Genomic DNA, 21981 nt, shown 5'->3' with positions numbered 1-21981 from the left:
AATTGTGTTGATTTCTTTTCAAAAATCACAACACAGCAAGGAACAAGAACAATGTCGCAGGATTAATACCACCAGGAAAGTGAAGCGCTCCCAGAAGCATTGGCAGGAGCACCAGGGTGCAAGCGTGAGTGCTGGGCTCCTGCCTCCCCGCTCCTCCCCTTCTTCACACTCCTCCTTTTCTCTGCATGCCTCCAGCCTCCTGGCTCCAAAACTCAACTGGCCTAGGATGGTGGCAAACGCAGGAGCACCCAAGGTCCTACCTAGCTCTTTGCTGCTGCTGCAGGACCCCTGAACAAGACCCTTCTGCGACAGCAACTTGCAGCGGGGCAGCTTTGCACAGAAGCATCCCTGCAAGATCTACCATGTTGCACTGAGCATAATTCAAGGCATGCAAAGTTACTCAAATATTCCAATGAAACCTATTCACATGCCTTAGGTAACATGAAAACACTGCAAAAAGCTGTCTGAAAGCACCACAAGAAGAAAGCCTTAGTGCTAACCGCCAGGCTCCTAACACTTTGGCTTATATTCTCCAGCGGCAGCAAGTGCCTATCTAATGCATCCCACTAATAATCTTGAGAGACGTTATAAGGTGGCCCGAGGCTAAGACCTTCGATTGTTATTCGCTTTATTTGTTTGCTTCCTCATTTGAGCTGATTTTTCTTTAAGACAAATGCTAATAATATTAAAAAAAAAAAAAAAAAAAAAAGAAAGCCTTTGCCTGGCATGTCCCTGTTGGGAATGCCAGCGGAGCGCAGGCACTTTTCAGCTCTTCCACGAGACACAAAGCGAAGTGTGAGCACAGGCACTTCACTTCCCTCCCTTCCAGCAGCATCTCCGCGATGCTCTGTCCTATTTTAACCCTGCCATCTGTTTCGCAACTCTCTGCATTCCTCCCGTAACCGAGGAAGGCAGTGCACTACATCAAGCAAATCTTTCTATCATTTCCCACCCGTTTTGCTTACGGACGTGCCCTGGAGCACCCCTGGGCGTCACGACGGACCGTATTGCTCTTAAACAACCGACCCGCTCATCGCTTATGAGCCTCATCTCAATCCACCCCACTTCTCTACAGGCAAGGGAAAATGCTGGATCACAGGGAGAATCACACCCACTGCAATGTCATGTTTTAAACTCTGGCTGTTCCTAGTCCCACCGGGTTTAACAGTGCTATCAGAATCATTTTAGACTAGAAAAGTAGATTTGTTTCACTGAGTCATGATTCAAAAATGAGACTTTGCTCCATTTACAAAAAGCAAATCACCATCTTGCAAATGCCAAGCACAGATTTCAGCTCCAAAAGTGAAGCCTGGGGAACGCTTCCAGCCGGAGAGAGAATGGAAAAGCTGCATCTGCAAAAGCTGGGAAACCTTTTTTTATTTATCTGGTTTTGATAAACAGAAAGCATGACCTGTGGAACACCAGCTCCTGGAGAAATCTAATGAACTCATTCTGCATCAAGCAACTTAATCACACATTAATAAAGGGGAAAGCGACAGCAGGAGTGCCACCACGGGACCAGGGACTGCGATGCTGCAACGCAACCCACAGCCCACAGACGATTCAAGCCAGTTCCTGGGTGGGAAGCCCTCGAGGAAAACTTGGGAGTCACAGAAAGCACCAGCAATTCTTTCTGCTTTCTGATTCATGCCTACTCAAACACCCACATGCCACGGCAGAGGAGGCTGGAACTGCTACATTTAGGATGACATTTAAAAATCAAGGTTGTGCTGCTGATGGTCATTAAAAATCCAACAGCATTTTTCAGAAACAAGTGGGTACTCGCATCGGTGTCCCTGCCAAATATCAGCACAGCAGTAATTTTTCTAGCAGCTTCAGTTAAAAGATAAAGGAAAATTGCACCCACCTATAATTACTGTTATTACTGTTGTTGTTTTTTTAAACATTCACTACATACCTTTATATTTTCTAAATGCAAAATAACACGGAAACATTTCCCCAAACCTTTCTAAGTGTCTAAGTGTCAGATTCATCTCACTTAACATTAGACACCTAAAATTAAGACGAGCTCAGACAAAGCTGCCTGGGCTCCCTCGGTGACGCATTCCAACCTGTGCTCCACGCATCCCTGGAGACCCAGCCACTGTTTCTGTATTTGCACGGGGCTTGCCCGGGCTAATCCAGAAAGGCAAGTCTACAGTCCAAGGCTTTAGATTCACTCTAAAGGGGGCTGCATCTATTTTGAAAAGTGTCTGAGGAATTCCTGGCCACCAGCAGCGAGCACAAATAATGATTTGCCCCATGGGAGATGGGGCTGTCTTTGACTCCTGTCTTACGATGTGATGACTTGCCTTTTGGAGGAGTCTCTCTCCCCTGGTTGGAGATGGAGCCTCGATAGTTAGCTCAGGTGGACACTCATGTAGGAAGACTGAAGCTAGGTGACGTGGATCCCATCTTCAGAAAGGGCGAAGGAAACACCTATGAATGCCTGAATCAAGCTGTCAAGGAGTTAAAATGACCGAGCTAGCTAATAAAATATGGTAATAATGCAATGAATTAATGTGCATATATAAGAAACAAAGCTGTGGCAGGTACCACAGCTAAACTGGATGCTCAGAAAGGGCTGGAGCAAGGAGAGGAAGCACGTTCAGAAGGGACCATTTTGCATAAAAGATGCAGTGGAATGAGGTAATTATGCAAGAAGGGAATTTTAGCAGTGTGTCCTACATCACTGACGGATGGAGAGAACGGATACCTTGACAAAGAAAGCCGACATGCCAATTAAGTTTTAATGACCCTAAAGGCAAAGAGAAAAAGCCCTCATCTGCTACAGTGGAGGAGGGAGCCAACAGACAGACTTAGCCTGGCAATGAAATGATTAGGAAAAGCCAGAAAGATCTTGAGATGAACACTGTCTCTGTAATGGACAGCAGCAATACAGGCATCAGAGGTAGTTTCTGCGAGGCAGGAGATAAGGGCTTAATCACCAGGGCAGAAGAAAGCTCTGAGAGCTGAGAGTGGTTGTGGAAGATGAGATGCCTGGATTCAGAAACAGCTTGAATGTGAAGCGTGAAGGAGGAAGCGGGGTTCAATTTATTCAACGCTCTGGAACTGTGGAAAGACATACGCTACGCAAATGTTAGTTGTGATGATCACTTCCCACTGCTAGACTTTGTTAAGAGAGGACGGGAAGGTGACACAACCAGAAGTTCACACATGTGCTGCAAAAGCGCAGGAGGAGAGAAGACTTGCCAGTAATTGCCGGGATGTAAAATCCCAGTTGATCGTAGCCTAGTAAACAAATCTGGGTCTGCGTTCCCATCTGCCCTGTACCGAGGACAGAGGGAAGCCACTGCCCAATGGGTCTGCTGAGGGCACGGTGCACGCTGCCGGGTGGTCTGCCTGCCCTGGGGGTGTCAGGGTGCTGTGTCTGCCTTTGGAAGCTGTAAATGCTTAAGGACATCACTTCAGAAATCAATGGTACCTATACCAATGCTTTCTGCCTGGACGGACGCTCGTAAACCCACATGGGAGCACCCTGCGCTGAGCTGGTGTAGAGCGTCTCCTTGCCAACGTCCATCAGCTCAGCACACAGCAGTCAGAGTGATTTCAGGCCATTTACACAAAAGAGGTTGCCACGACCTCCAGCTGAGTACACAAACCCTACGAGATAGGAAGCCGCCTGCTCTGTGCTAATGACTAACGACATGAGCGCATCATCCTCCCTTGGCCATCCCCTGGAGTGTGAAACGCTGGCCTCCTTCCCAAGCAGAGCTGCTATTACCTCCCGCAGACAATATCCGCTTCTGATCTGTAACAATGAGATCAGCGTCCACAAACGTCCTGCCGCCTTCTCTCCTTACTCACATCCTTCCCCCTTTCTGCTCCCCCCAGCAGCAAGGACACCGGCTTGCCACCACTCCAAGGAGGATCAGTACAGCTCTTCATCCTCCCTCACCATATGGGGTGGCTCTTCACCTTACCCCACAGCTGATGGTATAGAGTAGTACCAGCACAGCAAGGTGAGACATTCCCCAGGCTGGGCAATGTAGAGTCCAGGTCAACATGTATCGCGGCTGACGTGACCTGTCCGAGCAGCTGTCTGGAAACCATCACCCCATGGAGAATCACACTGACCTACCTCCTTCCCACTCCTCTTCTGCCTATTGTGCAAAAGCAAGAAAAAATTCTCAGTTTGATCTCAATTGATCAATTTGAAATTCAGCAATGGATGTAATCTATTCTCCTCCCCCAGGAGGGCTCACTGGACAGTAGGAGTTGGAGACAAACTGATTATCACGTTGGGAAATAGGACTTGGACAGGCTTTGTTTAAGTCCATCTTGCAGAACCATTAAGTTTAGTTCAAATTCTCTCTCTTCTGTGTGCGTTCTCTGTAAATTCCCCAAATGCAGCACGAATCTTCTAGCATGCTTGCCATAGGATGAATCTGGGCAAACTCCCGGTCCTCAAATGCTCATCCATGTTTATGCCCTTCACGCTGCGCTGTGACAGCACGTGTCGCATAATGCTTTGGACAATCTGCATCCACATATTTATGGCAATGGACCTCCATGTTTCACAGCACAAATCTGGGGACCTACAGCTGACTGTGGACACATTACTCGTTCTTGAAATGTAGGCCACAAAGCTACTTTAGTTCTGCTTTTGCTTGTAAATCAGGGACTTACATATGTAATTGGCCTAACCGTAAGAGCAAACAACAGCAGTGGTAGCACAGTGCCAGCAATTATTCATGCCTATAATAAACGCCTGTAAAATTGAAAGCCAGCCTTTAGAAATCTGGCTCCTCACTGCACATATGAAAAAACAAAAACTCATTTGCAGGGCTTGGCCAGTGGAGTTTTTCATTTTGGGGGAGAGATTGAGGGGAGTAAGGATTTTTTTTTTTTTTTCTTTTTTCATTCTATAAAAACACCACTCATACCTACGTTTAGGTCACGGATTATTTTGGCTATGTTTCAGAGTTCTGGAATAAACCCAGTGACAGGCACGGAGGACAAATCTGCCCTGCGTATTCAGAGTGTAGGTCTCTGGGAACAAGCACAGCTGATACCCATCCCTCGGCATGCGGGAAACAGAGTAAATTGTTTACAGCCAGCCATTCTTCCCTGCCTCTGTGCTGAGCCAGCAGCAAGCCTGCAGATGAGCTGTCATTCCTGGAGATGACATACAACCACTGGCCCTGCCACTTCTGAGCAAACAACCATGCGGCGCTATTCCGTGCGAGAGCAGAGATGCTGACCCAGTGTCTTGGACAGGTCCTACCAGTTAACGATGGCATCCTCGCTGATAAATCACTCCTTCGGGTCGAGCCGCAAACAGCACGCTGCCTCTCTTTGCCCTCTTCAACCAACTACGGCTACGTCTCACTGCAACAGGGCAATGCAGCTGCTCTGGGACTTGCAGGATGAAAGGTGTCATGAGATCATTCTTTCTCCTATGCACATTTCTCACCCACAACACCAGAGCAACCCCTATAAAACTCTTCTAGAGCATTGCTGAAAATCAACATGGTCTTCCTTGATGGCAAAGACCCCACTGGCAACAGAAGCCTGCCCATTGGGTGGTCCTCACAAGCCCAGCAGACCACACTCTGCTGAGATACTATCAATTTTAGTCCTTGAATTGCTTTAACAATTAGCAAGGTTGAAAGGTGTTAACCCAGTGAGCAAACGGAGTGAGGATGGAGTGACTGTCAGGGAGCAGACCTGTAGCCTGATGTGCTGGAAGGCACCACGCAGGTGTGGGTGACTACCAGCACCCCTTCACACAGCAAACTGGCATGTCAGGCAGACCAGTGCCCTGAAAAGCAATGCATCAAGTCTTCTCCTTGGTCCCTGCTGAGTGAAACACATGGTCACCTATCACAAGATCCTACAGATGCCCTTCCACACACACCTCCTCATACACCTGTTGGCCAAGGGCTTCAGGGTCCGTGGTCCAGCAGCTTTGCTGGTCTCACGTTCCTCTGGCATCAAGTCAGCCCTTTGCTTCCTCAACGCTCACCAGGCAGCAAATTTCTCCCATTCCAGCAGCAACTTGGAGCACGACACTAGCAGGGACCTTCGACATGCTTTGGACCTCCAAGGTTAGAAGGTCTAAGGTACTGACAGACTTCCTTAACCATGAATCAACCATTTTATATTCTCCTTTGGCATTTCTGGTTGTTTTTCTCCTGTGTGAAGCGGTGGCTGAGCATGAATGGGAAGAGCTCTGTAAGGACTGCTCTCCCTCTCTTCGCTATGTAAAGCTTCCCTCTTCAGAAATTTTCTGTAACTACCAAGTTTTAGTATCTTCTGAAGGAAACCACATTCATCACAGTTCAGAAGGGACCTTTTGGCCTAATCCCCACTAGAAAAACTGCCAACCTGATCCTCCCATCTCACAATTAACAGTGACAGAGACTTCGCCATACTGGGCCATGCAGTGCTGCTATGACAACAGGAACAGGAGACTCATCAAGGGTCTCATGGAGAGGGATAACGAGCAATCACAGCCCACAAAGAAGGCAGAAATCAATGAGAGCTGTTGATATCACAACATTTTGCTGGATTGGGCCAGGTATTCGGTGAGCTTTGAAAGGTTGACTCGCATTGTTACGGCACAGTCGCCGTGAGTACAACTTCTGAGGACAGGCAGATTCCTGGGGAGTAGAGATGAATATTCATGAAGGAACTCAGTTTGGGAGAGGAAATGAATCAAGTGTGACAAATGCCGCCTATTAGGAAAAGAGGGTGGCGTCTATTTTTAGTGGAGTTAAGCAAACATTAAAGCTCACTCTCTAAGAACTCCAAATAATACCACTCGCTGGCTCTGCCTCTCCATTGCCAGATAAGAATTCAGCAGCACGTTGTCACCAGCCAAAACCTGCTCGCCTGAACAGAAGTTTTCCGATTTAGCCCCCATATGTGTTTTATAAAAATAAAAGTTTTAATCTCTAATCTGCATAGGAAGATGTGACGGTTTCCACCAGGATTTTTCCCCCCGCTCCTCTCCAGAATCATAAGGCTTGAAGGAACCTTTTTAAGACGGAAGAAAATGCTGCATTCAAATCTCCTAAAAGAGCACTCACACGGAGCTGTAATCACTTCAGATGCACAGAATTATCAGGAGGAGAAAATTCATCTCACTTAGAATCAAGACCCAATTTGAAGCAGAAAGGAAGAGGCTTGGTTTGCCGCCGTGCCAAGCACTCAGACTTTTCACTGAAGTCAAAGAAGCTACAGCTGCTCTGAGCCATTGAAAATCATGCCCAGAATCTCTAGCGAAACTTGTTTGCAGAGATGGCAGCAGGCTGATAAGGATGTTGACTATTCCAAATAGGCCCACGTTATTTTATATTTTTAGAGATACTTAGCCTGCCTATTATTAAGCAGAGGTGGAGTATTTACTGCCTCCTTCTCGGAAATCTGTAAAAATGCTGCCTTTCAGCAGGCTCCTCTTTTCTTCTGGTGAACGTTAAAGTGTTTCCTTCTTTTACTTTTCAGGCTTATAAAACATCCAATTAAATAAGACAACAGAGAGAGAATACTGCCCAATAAAAATAACACGAGCCCCACAAAGCTGTTTGAGAGGCCTTGATCGCATAACCTAAGGTGCTCCCAAGCCAAGATTAAGACCAGAGCGTTTGGAGAGGTCTTTCCAGGGTTGTCCTAACAGTGAGCACTCAGAAGACCCTTGGGAAAGGGGAGACCATGAGCCAGGGATGAAGGACCCCTGCAGCAAACTCTCTGCAGGCTCAGTCCAGGCGCCATTGGCTCAGCTGGTTTCTGCACTCTCCCCTGCCGTGCACCAAGGGCCAACTCTTCAAGTCAAATGCCCCATTTCTTACCAACTCCTCCACCTGCAACACCACGTGGCTTCTGTCACCTCTCCCGCAGAGCTTCAAACATGGTCTTAAAGATGACTTACAAAGAAGCAGCTCTGAAATTAGACCTGTCAAGTATTTATTATCGATACCTGTCTCCGGCACCAATCAGGCTGGGTGAAGATCAACAGCAGAAAGACGCAGTCTTTCCCAGAGCAGCCAAGCCCTGGGAAATCATCTGTGACTTTGGGATCAGAGGTGGTGTCTCCCCCTGAGGTTCCCTCCCTGGCCTTTCCCTCCACTCCGATCGAGTGTCCCTATGATTCCCCCTCGGCTTTCAGGTTACGAGCTCCCCTTTCATCTAGAGAGGAAGATGCCCATCATTAATGAAGAGTGACTCGTTACTGGGTGCACTGGGGCAACCTGCATCCCCAGCACAGCACATGTGGCTGGGTCCCCATCAGGACAACAGCCAGCACGCAGAGCTCACTGTACATCATCTCCTTGGCGCATTACAGCGTCATTTGTCAGTAAAGTTGGGCCCGTTGTCCTTTAGAGAGCACATCTCCGTCCCTCATTGCGCCGGCCCTCAGCAACTGTTGCCATGGTTATTACATTTGAGTGCTTTTCATCAAGAAGATGCTGCAACTGCTGAATTGTCTCTTGCAAGAGTTATTTAGGAACAACTAGTTAGTAGGAATAATGGGTTCAGACTGCCCACAGAAGCCAGCGATCCCAATTATTTTTGCTTTGATCCTGCCTTCTTTCTGGTCTCTGCCAGGTTCAGGTTTAAAGTGGGGGTTAGAGATAAGCAGAAGAGAAGGAACACTTCCTGAAGGGAAACGCACTTGGCTCTGCCAGGAGATTAAAGGTCTCTCTCTTCATACAAAGCCTCTGCTTTTCAATCAGTCGTAAATAGGCTATAACAAGGCACAGCAATCAACCAGGAAACATATATCCTCACCTGTCGGGTTCAGGGGGAGAAATGAGATGTATTTTCCAGTTCCATCATGTTAATTGTTAATCAAGATATTACGGGCACAGCCCAAAATCCGTTCATCAGCCAAGGGGAGTAACCGATGTCCCAGCGCTCTCCTCCTGCAAGGCGCGGGCTCCACCTGCCCCGGCAGCGAGCGCGGCTCTCCCGGCAGGCGCCAGCCCACGGCTCTGCCGGGGGTGCCGGTGGTTCACGTCGCGAGGCGGCCGCGTTTCAGACCCACTTTCAGCATCACAAAGTGAATGAATAAAGCCTGCTCTGGAAAGCCAAGGCCGTTTTGTTTAGCTCTCATTTAAAGCTCTGAAGAGTGACTGGGTAATGACGGAGCTGGTTTCCCCCTGCAGATCGGGTCCCACAGCGCAGTCCGTTAGGCTTTTAATGACATAAATGCCTTTTTGCTCTGTGTTATCCCTGGCACAGGTTTTGGGTCGGGAGGCGCATACCGCAAGACTTGAAGAACAGTACAGCTAAAGGAGAGGCACGTGGAGCCTGCTGCAGCCTGTGCATCCACCGGCACCAGCGTTTCCCAAATCCCAGCCTGTTACAGCGGAAGGGGCTGCCCAAGGCACTGGGACCCTCCCCACAGAGGGATCCAAAAGAGGGAGAAAGACCTCAGCTTCATTCACAGGAAGGAGCCCAAGGGCAAGAAAAACGTATTAGATGTAAGCCAAGCACATCTCACCCCTGGAGCCGAGCAAACATGCCGTGCTGTGCCGCGGAGACTCTCAGCAGAGCCGCAGCACTGCGTTTTAAAAGGATGTCTGCCCAGTAGCAACTGGTAGGGACATCTGAGTCCAGGAAACTGGAGCCACCAGCCTGGTGCAAGGCCTGCTCCCCCGGGGTTGAGTTCACCTCCTTGTACTGGCAAGGCCATACACGGCCGGCAGAGAGCTGCAGCCCCCTCCACAGCGCTCCGACGAGCACGCCACCGCACCGCTCAGCGACCACCCACGAACGATGAGCTCTTTCTTGCAAATAGACTGTACTTTCGTAACAGCCACACACTAAAGACAAAGAACTGCATTTGGATGATGTGACGCCCAGAAAGATTGCGATTCAGCCTTTTCCGAGTTACCAAAAGAGACAGAAGACGACTTCACTTATTTTAGCTGAAGTAGCTGGATTTAAAGAAATTAAATTTGTCAGTTCATTAGTGTGTAACATAAGAATGAAAAATGCATTTCTAATTCCTGATCTGCTAATCCACAATCCGCTGATCTGCAATCCCCAGAGTCCCCAGGGAAAGAAAAGAAAATCCACAGTAGCCTTATAGCATTTCTCTAAGATTTCCTGACCAGGTCCTGCAGAAAGAGCTCACACTACGGAACCTTTCTCCCTTTACAAAATACACCTCGGCAAATTTGCTGCCATGCTAGGGGGTATCAGGGATAATAACAATCAAATTGCACTTGTCAGAATAAGTGAACAATGGATGTTTTGTGAGGTGCCAGGCGTGATGCTTCACGTTTGCTGAGCTCCCTGTTGATCTGCAGTATCAGCTCATTTGCAGCAGCCCTCCCACTCGTTAGGACAATTAGCAAGAGTCACATTCTTAACTCGGAAGTGCTGCTACTGCACTGCAGGAAGGGGTGCTGGCGCCTGTGCAAAGACTGTCCTGGCTGGACCTAGATGTGTCCCTCTGTACCTTCTTCCCAGCTGATGTGCACCCGTAGACGCCGCTCCTCATCCATGTTGCCCCAGAAAGATGAGTTCAACATAGCCCTGCTCTCAGGGTACGGCAAGGGCACAGGGAGCGCAGACCTGCCAAGAACAGTCATGGTCATGGGCCCCTTGGCCGCTTTGCGTACCTTAAACCATGATCTCCATAGGCAACATCAACTTTCTACGCCAAATCCTTCTTTAAATTATTTTAAACCCCTCTGCCTCCTTCAGCTAGCTAAGGCAGAGGCATCCGCAATCCTCTCTTTGGCAAGTGTGCCCCATGTCAGCACAATCTCGTGCACAGAGGGAAGATCAGCTGTGAGCACTGAGCCGTGGGGTGGGAAATTGGGCCATCTCCTGGGGATGCCACCATTGCATACCCCCTCCAAACAGACATGCTGACATAACTCCGTAACTGACCTGGTTTTGCCTTTACTTGCTGCTTCTCCCCAACTCCATAGCTGCTCAGAACTTGCTGACCATGCAAGCATGGTCATGGTCTGAGCTGTAAAGCCAGTGTGCATGGGGAGGACTTGCTCCCAAAACACGATGGGGAGAGCTCCTTTCTGCAACATCTTTTCTTTCTCCTTTCCAGCAGGTATGTTAGAAATGCTGTAAAGGTCTGTGGCTACAGACTCCAGAAACATCCACTAGTCATAGAATCACAGAACGGTTTGGGTTGGAAGGGGCCTTAAAGATCACCTAGTTCCAACCCCCCTGCCATGGGCAGGGACACCTTCCACTGGACCAGGTTGCTCAAAGCCCCATCCAACCTGGCCTTGAACACTTCCAGGGATGGGGCATCCACAACCTCTCTGGGCAACCTGTGCCAGTGTCTTACCACCCTCACAATAAAGAACTGCTTCCTTACATCTCATCTAAATCTACCCTCTTTCAGTTTGAAGCCATTACCCCTCATCCTATCACTACATGCCCTTGTAAAAAGTCCCTCTCGGGCTTTCTTGTAGGCCCCTTTAGGTACTGGAAGGCTGCTATAAGGTCCCCTCGGAGCCTTCTCTTCTCCAGGCTGAACAACCCCAACTCTCTCAGCCTCTCTTCATAGGAGAGGTGCTCCAGCGCTCTCATCATCTCTGTGGCCCTCCTCTGGACTCGCTCCAACAGGTCCATGTCCTTCTTATGTTGGGGGCCTCAGAGCTGAATGCAGTACTCTGGGGGGGGTCTCACGAGAGCAGAGTGGAGGAATCACCTCCCTCGACCTGCTGGTCACGCTTCTTTTGATGCAGCCCAGGATACAGTTGGCTTTCTGGGCTGCAAACGCACATTGCCGGGTTGTGTTGAGCTTCTTGTCAACCAACACCTCCAAGTCCTTCTCCTCAGGGCTGCTCTCCACGCCAAAGCCAGTGCAGATAACACTGCCTGGTATTTCTCCACTACTCCCTTTCGAGGGGCAGGTCCACCCTCCATGTCTCACAGGCAAGGATGTGAAACCACAGCCCATGGTTTCACCTGTGGAGCAGGAGCCCAGAGCAGAGCCTGAACTCGCTGCCCCCCAACGCCACTTCCACACCTCCACATTCCCATTCCCAAGTTTTTTGGAGCATGCCTCAGAATATTCCCCTCCTCCCAGCTCTGCTCTCCATCACGGCAGTCACAGAAGAGCCATGGTGCACAGCTGCGGGAAGCTCGAGGCCAGAAATAGCAGCTCATTACTAAAGCACGTCATCACACGCCAAGGACCCTGATACGCCCTTCGATCCCCTCCCCGTCACCCCGACCTGCACACCGCTTTCACCGCTCCACCAGCCAGTCCTCCCCGTGCCCTCCTCCAGCAACAGGTCCCACTCGGAAAGGGACAACCCGGGGCTGACTCTTCCAAGTGACATCTGTATTTCTCCTGCTGAGCTCCTCAGCCTGTGCTTGTGGATATTCACACCAGCTGAATTGATCTCCAGACACTGATGGGGTAGGACCAAACCCTGACTCCATTCCACTCTTGAAGGTTTCAATTAATCATAAAGCCAATTCCATTTTGGGATCCATCTGTCTTTATTCCTTCAGGGACTAATAATGCCTCACCGTGTGTTTTCACACACTAGCTGAAATGAAATTAAGATAGATTTCAATATGAAGTGACTGAGAAGAAAATGCATTTTTTGAAAAGAAAATTTCAGAGTTGTTACCATTCTCAGCTTGGAAAAAGATCTTGTTAAGTAAAAGCAGCAGGGTATTAATTTCGAAAACAACTCAGGTGAATTCCTGCTCCTTGCAAGACATGCAAGCACACTAAAATCATATTTATGGGCTTTTATGACAGAGTATGTATGGAAATGTAACACAATCTGCTTCCAAAGGGAGGTGAGGAACATGCAGAGGGAGATTAGAAACGCTCATGTGTGCAGCCGCCAACCAAAGGGATTCTGGCAGCAGACACTCTGCTGCACCAGGCATGGACCAGGATCCAGAAAACCCTTTGCAACCCTCTCTGTTGCACTGCCAGAAACGGATAAAAAACCCAAGAACCCTTGTGGTTCATCACGTATGGCAGGTTTTAGCTGCTTAAGGCTTAGGGAAACCTCATTTGCATGTTACCATACCGTTACCACCCTGGGGTTTTTTTCCTACCTCTGCAATATCCAGCCACAGGGGCTTTCTGACCAGCCAGGCCTGCACGTCCACTTCAATAAGGCAATTCCTGTGTTGATCTGGTAGTTTATACAAAGCAACAGCCCTAATCATTGATCTCGGCAGATGGAGCTAAGGATTAACGACCTGTCCCTCGAAACAGCCACTGTGGGGCTGTGCCCATCGTCTCCCGGCTGTCGCTCCCGCAGCACCAACGCATTCACTCACTCCTCACCCACGCAAAGATGCGGTCCCACTTGGGTGATAGCCGAGACTGACGCAGGCAGGGATGCTCAAAGCACAGGCCAGCTCCAGGATGATTAACAGAAGGGAACAGGTATGGCTGGGCAACAGGAGAGAATAACAGAGAGAGTCATGAATGTGGAGAGAAGCAGCATGACAGGACATTTACCATGACCCACATATCGCTCGGGTTTCAGCTAACACCAGCTGACTGAGGGAAGAGTCCTTTCTCTTTCCCATCCCCTATTTTCAGGGCATTCAGGAAAAAAAAAGAAAGAGAGACAGTCTGGAAAGGATGGTTGCAAGAAATTACACGATGCATTCCACGTTAAATTCATAAGAGACAAAACCAGAGAGAATCTGTGAAAACTGAAGTGTGCTGGAGGGACAGCTAGACACTTCTGATGGAAGCGAAGACGCAATCCTTTGATGGTTGCCTTCTGGAACTGGCTGCAGTACCTTGGAAACTCATTAAATGCAGCAGAAAGGACAAGTGACGTACATCTATTGATGCTCTGAGCAGCAAATTAGTTTTCAAATCTATTCAGGGCTCATGCAGTGGCGTCAAGGGGCTAAGACTCGGTGGGAAGCGGCTGCAATAGTGTTCTCCAACTTGCGCGATGACTCCAAGCCACCCCACGGGGAGGGGGCTGCCCACCAGTGCAGCTCCCCGGAGACGTCTCGTGGCCACAGACAGCTGCCCTGACCGGCAGGGCTCAGAGGTCTGCGCGGCTTCTCAGACAGCCAAGCCAGTGAGTCATCCCCTTCCAAAACATGCCAGGCAGCTCCGAGGGCCTCTGATGGACATCTCCTTTTAAGCAGAAATAGGATCATCTACAATAAAGAGAGATCAAAATCCAGCTCACAAGAAGACACAGAATGTCAGCACCTGAGGGAACAGCAAGTAGTCAACAGTGATGATGAGTTTCTTCAGAAAGAGATCATTTCCAGGAAGCTGTTATTTTCTCTCTCTGCAGAACACTGCCCCGTTCAAACACCTGGAGAGCCTTGAAGGGGCTGAGGTTGGCAGCAATCTGGTGGAAAACCCGAGGAACTGTCTTCACGGATGAATAATCAACTGTTTCAATGAATCTTAAAGCACATGAATAGACAGATGAGGAAAAACTTATCAAAACACTGTATCAGGAGAACAGTTAGGCTGCAAGATGCCAACCTGGGAACAAGGTTGCTGGAACTTGATCCCTCTTCAATCAGGACAGGCAAGGGCCAGCCTTAGATGCCGTGAAAACCTGCGGCTGCTGGCCCGTGTTATTTTGCCTCCTATGCAAGTTCTGGGTCCAGCAGCTCTGCCTGCCTCTCCTCGGCACGAGGGGAAGAGCGGGGGAGCAACAGAGGGCCGGCGAGTAAATACGGCTAAATCCAGAAGGACGGCCCACGAGAGCTAAGGGCAGCCCCCCAAGACCCCTCCGAAAGCCCGATTCTGCCACTACCATTCAGACGGCAAACCTGGCTGGATCTGCCTTTGCATGCTGGCTGTGTACAGCCTGCCAGCAATTAAATACAACAAAAGCCGCAATCAGGAAAGGGGTAGGAGGGTGCACACAGCAGGACCTACAAAGGAAGAGATAGGATCTGGATCCTCCTATACAAGCTCAGACAATAGCCGTAATCGTAATCGCTGGGTCAGTTCTGTCCACCCCAAACCCTGCTGGGAGCAGGTACATAATTGAGGCTGGATCCTGCATTTCCTGCTCTCATTGTTCGTCTTCCTCCCATTCTTCGCTTCTTTGTTCTATTCAATGCACTTTTTCAACCTCCCTTCTGAAACACATTAACAACGGGCTGCTAGAGCCTCCTGTACGCCGTGATTAAAGACTAGACACAGATACCTCTTCTTTGTGGAGCGTTTTGCACCTATTACTTGGAGGGAATGCGGAGAACACACGACATGGGAAAGTCACAGCAGGTCAGGAAAATAATGTAGGTGGTTAGGTAGGAAAATCTTTGAAGCTTGTGAAGCCATTAGCTGAGTGCACAGGCTGTAGTAAAAAGGATAAACAGAGAACATGGATGATGAATAAATAGCGGCTGAAGAAACAGAGGAATACATGTTGCGTCCAGTGATGAAACCAGGTCTACGCTGAGAAATAGCAAGCTTGGGCTGGTTTTCTTTGCAGAAAGTGATTAGGTAACCAGTCTGAATGCATGCTTTAAATGGAAACCACCACAAAAACTCAAATGCTTTAGCAGAGAGCATTTACTAAACGAGAAGAGACAGAAACAATGTGTTTTATATAATACCTGACCTGGCTGCGGTGAGTTTTTCCTGCAGGTTGTGTCACCAACCTCCCTGCTAAAGAGAGGGTGCTGCCGAGCACTGCCGGAGCGGCTTCCCAGCGCTCCCGACCCCTGCCACGTCCCCTGGCAGCACCAGCTCTTCTGCGGGGCTGTGTTTTCAGGGCAGACCACCTCACACAGGTCTTACAACAGCGAGCAGCGGGGGACCGCTGAGACCCTGCATTGCTCTGGGAGCACTCATCTCTGTGGGAAGGACACACGAAGAAGAGACCACCTGCATTGTCAAGGCTGAGCCCCGTGATAACTGATAAAATGCAATGGTAGCCGGTGCTGGGGGACAACCGTGAGGGTTTGCTCGCTGCTGAAGTGTGATGTGAGGCCAAACGCTCCAGCAATCTGCACCCTCACTGCTTAACGTCTTTGTCCTCCTCTCTCGCACCACTAGCCCAACCCAGACCCCCTGGATGGGGTAACTCCCTCCAGAATTCCCACATTTTACAGAAGTGACAACATCCTCAGCCTAAAACCAGTCCGACAGGGTGAGGCTAAGGTGTCCATCCCACCTTATCAATTCTCCAGCAGCTGCAGGCACCTGGGGAAAACATACCTGGCACGGAACGAGCACCTGACCCTGCGCTGCTACACCCTGCCGGCTTCCAGTCGCCAGCATCTCCCCAGCGTTTAAATTACCAAAGCATTTATGAAAACAAAACCAGAAGCAAACCTTGGATTCTAGATTTTTCTTGCAGGATCTGCTCTCTCTGTCTGCCTGAGAGCATAAGGATAGCAGTTTACTATTTAATTGTTAATTACACTTTCTTGTTAGATTCCAGACGCTGAAAAATGTTTAGGGATTTATTCTTCTGTGTAATTAACCATAACAATGAAACACAGTTTTATACCGCACTGCAGTTTTTGTTAAGGTTATTCGTAATGGGGAAAGGCTAAATAGGTTGAGTTCATTATTGTTACAAAAAAAAAAAAAAAAAAAAAATGAAGTGACCCAATCAAATTAATTTGAAATTAAGTGCAGTGAGGCTGATAACTCCGCACAAGTCAGGAGTTCAAATAAAAATAGAAGAGACAATCTACAAAGCAAGAAATTACAAGCGGGCAGGGAGTCGAGCTCGAATTACTGCAACTGGGACGTGGCAAACACCCGGTGTTGGCAAACAGGACCACTGAAAAAAACAGTGAAAATGGATAAAGAGATGGGCAAAGATTGTAGGATGTAAAAGGAGAAGCTGGAGGAGGAAGGGATGAACATGAAGATGGATTTGAAATAAATGGGTAGGGACAGTGCTTGTTAAGCTAACTAGATTTATTTCTCTGCCCAGAAATTCTTATGTCCTTACAAGACAGCATCGAAGCAAGGTCTTTAATTTTACTTTTCCTGGGTTTATTGCTTGGGCTTTAATGTTATTTAACAGCAGTGAGTGTCAACTAGTCTCATTGCAAAGCTGGACTTAATTCAAAATCGTTAAATCTGGTAGAAGCTTTTTCCTCTTGACAAAGACATCCTGAAGAAGCTGGTGCTTCTCTCAGAACACATGGAAGTTGTGCACCCTAGGAGAATGGACACCACTGAAATACTGATGGATAGAGCAGGGATGGGGAGACAGCATTCCCCCATCCCGCCTCCCAAAGAAAAGAAGATGAGAAAGCAGAACCGAAACCAGCCAGACATCACGATGCTGAGCACTACTCGGACACCCCAGCACAGCGCTGCGCAGGGAGGCAATGGAGTCCATCGCTCTGGGCTCTTCTTTTAGGCTTATCTTGAAAAGCAGATACATGTTTTATGCCCCTCTCTGCTTTGCCAAAATGGTGCAAGCTCTAAACAAGCCTTAGAGCTGGGTAACGTGAAGAATGGTGATCGGGATGTTCATGATGCACATTGTCATAGTTTAAGGGGTTTAATCTCAAGGGAAATGGTTAAGACAAGCAATACCCTGACGCGAGCCATCTCTAGGAAACTCTTGAGTGCTGCTACAAGATGATGCTTGAGTTCTTACCTGTGATGAGGTTACTCCCAAGTCTTTACCAAGTCCTGTAACATTTGTTTTATCACTCACAGTCAAAAGAGGGAACAGCGAGATCCCAGTAGCGCTGGGCTTGTTGGAAGAGGCTGTGCTGGGGACTGCCCTGTGTCCTGCTAGGACATACGGCAAACGCAAGCTCAGACCATCAGGATGAAATCCTGTCCCCAGCTACCCAGTTTGAAACAGCACACCGGTTTTAAAAGGACTGGCCAAAACGCCACAAATCTCTCAATGCAGCTGCACAAGCGACTTTCCTCCTGGCTCCCCACTTTGGCCATGCCGAAATCTCACCTTTTGTGCTTTCTGCCCTCTCCCCGTGAAATACAAACTGCTTCTCTTTGCCTTGAAGGTCCCACGGCTTAGCTTCTCTCCATCCTCACCTCTAATTCACTCTTAAGCATACGGGAAGCATTTGGGATAAAGCTTCAAGAATGCATTCGACAAATTATTATTCCCCTTCTAAACGGATTACAAAAATCCTTTTATTACAAAATATTAAAATGTTCAAATTATCGGTGTGGAAGAACGTTTCCTGGAGGTAAAGTTTTTAAAAACTGAGGTTTTAATCACAAGCATAATCCTTTCTGGCTAACATTTCCAGTCTTGTGAAACCTCTAGATACAAATTGCGCAGAGGCCTGGCTGTGCTACGCACAAAGGAAGATGCTGCCTGTAAATAGCTTAGAGGACATCAGAAGACACTTCTCTCATCAGCAGTCTTTTTTAGCTTAATATAGCTCCTCTTTGCATAAAACATTGACATTTTTTGCAATGTTTGGACCCAATGGTGCGAATGCTGATTGTCATCCGAAGATACCAGAGTGCACCTTCAAAAATATGCAAGAACATTTTACAGACAGTAGTTTTACTTGCCTCCAAAATGCTATACCTTAATATTTCATACTTATATATATTTAAATGTTAGCACCACCAAATAAATGCTAACATGCTTTTATGCTAATGCAATCATTGAAAATCCAGATAATGTTGTGTATTGGCATCTACTGTTAGTGAATTATGGATACCTAAATGTACAATCCCACATGCCTAGCAATTATTTTTGTTAGTGCATTTAACTTTTATTTGCAATCAGAGCACTTGAGGATTGTTCAAATGAAGTTTACTTTTGCAAACTGCTGAATGGAAAACATTTTGTTAAAGGTTTAAAAACAGTAAGACTGTGATGAGGTTTTAGAGTTGCGATAAGGGCACCACTCAGAAGACTCTACCAGATGGAACGATGTTTGATTTGGTCACAGACTCGGCAACCAAAACCCAAATGCCTGAAATGAAGGACATATAAAAGAGACAAGAGATGAAATCTTGATTCCTTCCATATCAGGTCACCCTCTTCCATGGCAGAGGCTCACCGATAGAGGCAGATGGATGCCGGGAGGACCGCATCCATGCAGGCTGCACCCTGGCAGCTAGACTCTGGGACTCTTTGCCTTGAGGACCACACTCTGCTGTGCTAAGGCTGCTTTTCAAGTCCAGTTTAAGCCAAATAAATAGGAGCGATACCAGGAGGGAGAAATCCTGAGCTGCCCCTGCTGTGCCCTCTCCTCCTCCTCTTTCTCCTCCTACTGCCTTTGCTGATCCAACGTCTTGGCCAGCCACCTGGCCCGTTGGCTCAAGATGCTGATCCACTTGAAAACCCTTTTATCCCAAATCGGTTTTCAGCACAGCCAGACCTCTGAGCCAGGGCCCAGCCGGCCTGCGTGCAGGCACGACCTGGGTGATGCAGCTGGTTGCTCCATCCCTTCCCTGCTTCACTACCTGATCAGAGTTAAGGACAACGAAAATCTGGAGAAGACCTGGATATTTTTAAGAGTTGAAAAGTTCTGGATGTGACCCAAGCACGCCTGAGACTGCCCAGTGGTTTTCTCCTGCATAAAACAACTTGCCTACAGACAACGCCAAAACCCCTCTTCCAGATTCAGCTACACCAGGAGTTAATGACCTCCTTGGCTGGGCTGAGGAGCTGCTATGATCGTGCCTTGATTCTCCTCTGGGAAGGTTTGCCTGGCTTGAAACCACTGGCCTGAGCCAGCCTGGCTGAAGAGACCTGGGAGGTTGCCACAGACCCATTTGGTGAGCAGCAGACCGTTGCCCAGGCATGGCTCAGCATCCAGCGTAGGACCTGATACCAGCCCCAGGCACACAAGTACGGATCAGATCACATCCCTACAGCCCAGTGAGCTGTGGCACCTCTGGGCATTTACTGGAAAGCCCTACCACCTAACTGAGGCCCCTAGGAACAACCATGAGTGAAAGAAATAAACAACAACCCCTCAGAAAAACACAAGACATCAGAAAAGTCTTAGCGTGAAGTACTTGAAATGCCCGCGGCAGTTTAAATGGAGCACGGAGTAAGCTGAGAAAATGTATGAACAAACAAATTAAGCAGATAGCGCAAAGCAGATGAGTTGGCATGTAGGTGTCTATTGAGAAAGCTTAAGCACAGCAAGGGGAAAAAAGAGCAAACCCAAAAACCAGGCATAATATTCCTCACATTTTGGAACTGAGCTCTCAGACAATACATCATCCAAACCACTCAAAATTACCATCTGTCAGAATGTCCTTTAAAGAAAAAAAGGTCTCAAAGTTTCCAAAGCAGTATTTTAATATTGTCATATTAGAAAAGAGATTGTTTCCGTCCAAAGAAAGGCATTTGCAATTAATTGAGGAATACTATATAAAACCATTAGTTTCGTGGCCATTGCTACACGCTCATATCATGAGACAATGAATTTCTTGAGTCTTGATCATGTCACATTAGCTAAATCAGGAAAAAAGCTATTTAATAGCCCTTGTCATTTCGCAAGTTACCTACAAATGTTTCCAGAGCCCCTACAGGATTTTCTCTTTATGAAACATACCATTAATAGTCTACACGCTATTAAAGAACCTAAGGAAAGAATTACAATATTGCTTCAAACATTAAGATACACCAGAATATGAAGAGCGAGCCTGTGTTTCTGATGTGAAAAAGCACATCTTCTCGTGATCAGTAAGTCAAACACTGTTTCAAAATATAAGCTGGATCCTTTCCTGGTGTAAATCTGGGTACCTGCTGCTGTCCATGAGGCCGTATTACTTCACACATGCTGAGGACCAACAGCATCGCATACAAGATTGCAAAAGAAATGCAGATTTGTAGACTACATATTAGACTAAGTGATAAATAATTTACGGTGGTGGAGAAGGTGACCGTATTTTTGGGCATAGAAATATGCAGATATAAGCGTCCTGACTTTCAATCTTCACTCTGCACTTCTGACCTTGAAGTTTGGGTCCATCCAATGCATTTCTAAAGCCTCTGCCCCCATGAATGTGCAACACACACACCACAAAGCCCCAAACCCCATAAAACAAAAAGGGCACCAATAAAACCCATTGAGCCCACACGGTACCACCTGCAGCACTACACGCTACGCCCTAGCACGAGGCCGACTGGGCTCCTTCGGGCAACAGCCACCTTCCAATGAACCACAAACATCCTTCAGACCAGTGTCTTCTTGATTCAGCCTGCTGACCCCGTTCCTAACCCTGTGTCTAACTGACACCCTTTTAGTGTCAGAGGCACATGTCCGTGGGGCTAAAAACCCCCCTCCGAAGACCACGGGAGTTGCTGTATTTCTGAAATCAGGATCTCGCTATCCTAAAGCGGCCTAGGAGAAAGGAATAGGAGGGAGAAAGGCGCTCCCTGGGGCGCCCGTAACTGCACCATCCTCCAGACCTTTCCCCCAAAGAGGGCTGCCAAGGGGAGAGGAGCGGAGGCAGAATTATTCCCCTTGGACTTTGTAAAAACAAGGAGCCCAGGGAAATCAAGAAACAATCATAGCTTCCACTGAATGACTCCTGGCTAAGTCGAATGAGCAGGATGAGGACGCACTGAGGAGAAGACCAGGGTAAGTGGTGCTGCAAGGAAAGGGTAGGCAGGGGAGAAGACAATTTGGTGTGTCACAGGACGAGAGAAGCTTTCAGCTCCTGCTATTAGAAATAAATCAAGAGAGATGAAGAGAAGCACAGAGCCCGTCTGGTCTCCTGAGGTTTTCACCCTCCCACCCAAGGTGAGAGAGAGCTCACCTGGACAGCGCAGCTCCCAGGACGAAGGCAGCGTGCTCCTTCAGCACAGCCTCGGTGCTGTTCAGCCCGTCGATCACAAGCTGGAGTCCACCCATGGAGAGGAAGTCCTTAGCATTGTCCACCTGGGAGAGAGCAGGTCCCCATCAGTACAAAACCCCCAGCCAGATTCCACTCAACCACTCTTCGAGAACGCCTTGCTTCAGAAAGCACAGCATCTCCTCCCTCCCAGTCTAACCAGCACTGAGTTTTAAAAGCAATTAAAAATTAAAGCGGGAACGACTGTGGCTCGGATTTCGTACAATACTGTCTGTGGATGT

At 48.1% G+C, this 21981-nt stretch overlaps 1 protein-coding gene across 1 annotated transcript in view; it reads right to left on the bottom strand.

Moving 5' to 3' along the window:
* The window catches only part of SIL1 (SIL1 nucleotide exchange factor), a 77077-nt gene that overhangs the window by 15361 nt on the left and 39735 nt on the right, over positions 1-21981 (bottom strand). The window contains 1 exon segment of the mRNA XM_050905209.1: positions 21665-21786. Within this exon segment, the coding sequence (XP_050761166.1) occupies positions 21665-21786 (122 nt within the window).

Source organism: Gymnogyps californianus, chromosome 14 (assembly GCF_018139145.2).
Source record: "Gymnogyps californianus isolate 813 chromosome 14, ASM1813914v2, whole genome shotgun sequence".
Taxonomy (NCBI): Eukaryota; Metazoa; Chordata; class Aves; order Accipitriformes; family Cathartidae; genus Gymnogyps; species Gymnogyps californianus.
Note: the sequence above shows the minus strand (reverse complement) of the source record. Positions and strands in the feature narration are given on the sequence as shown.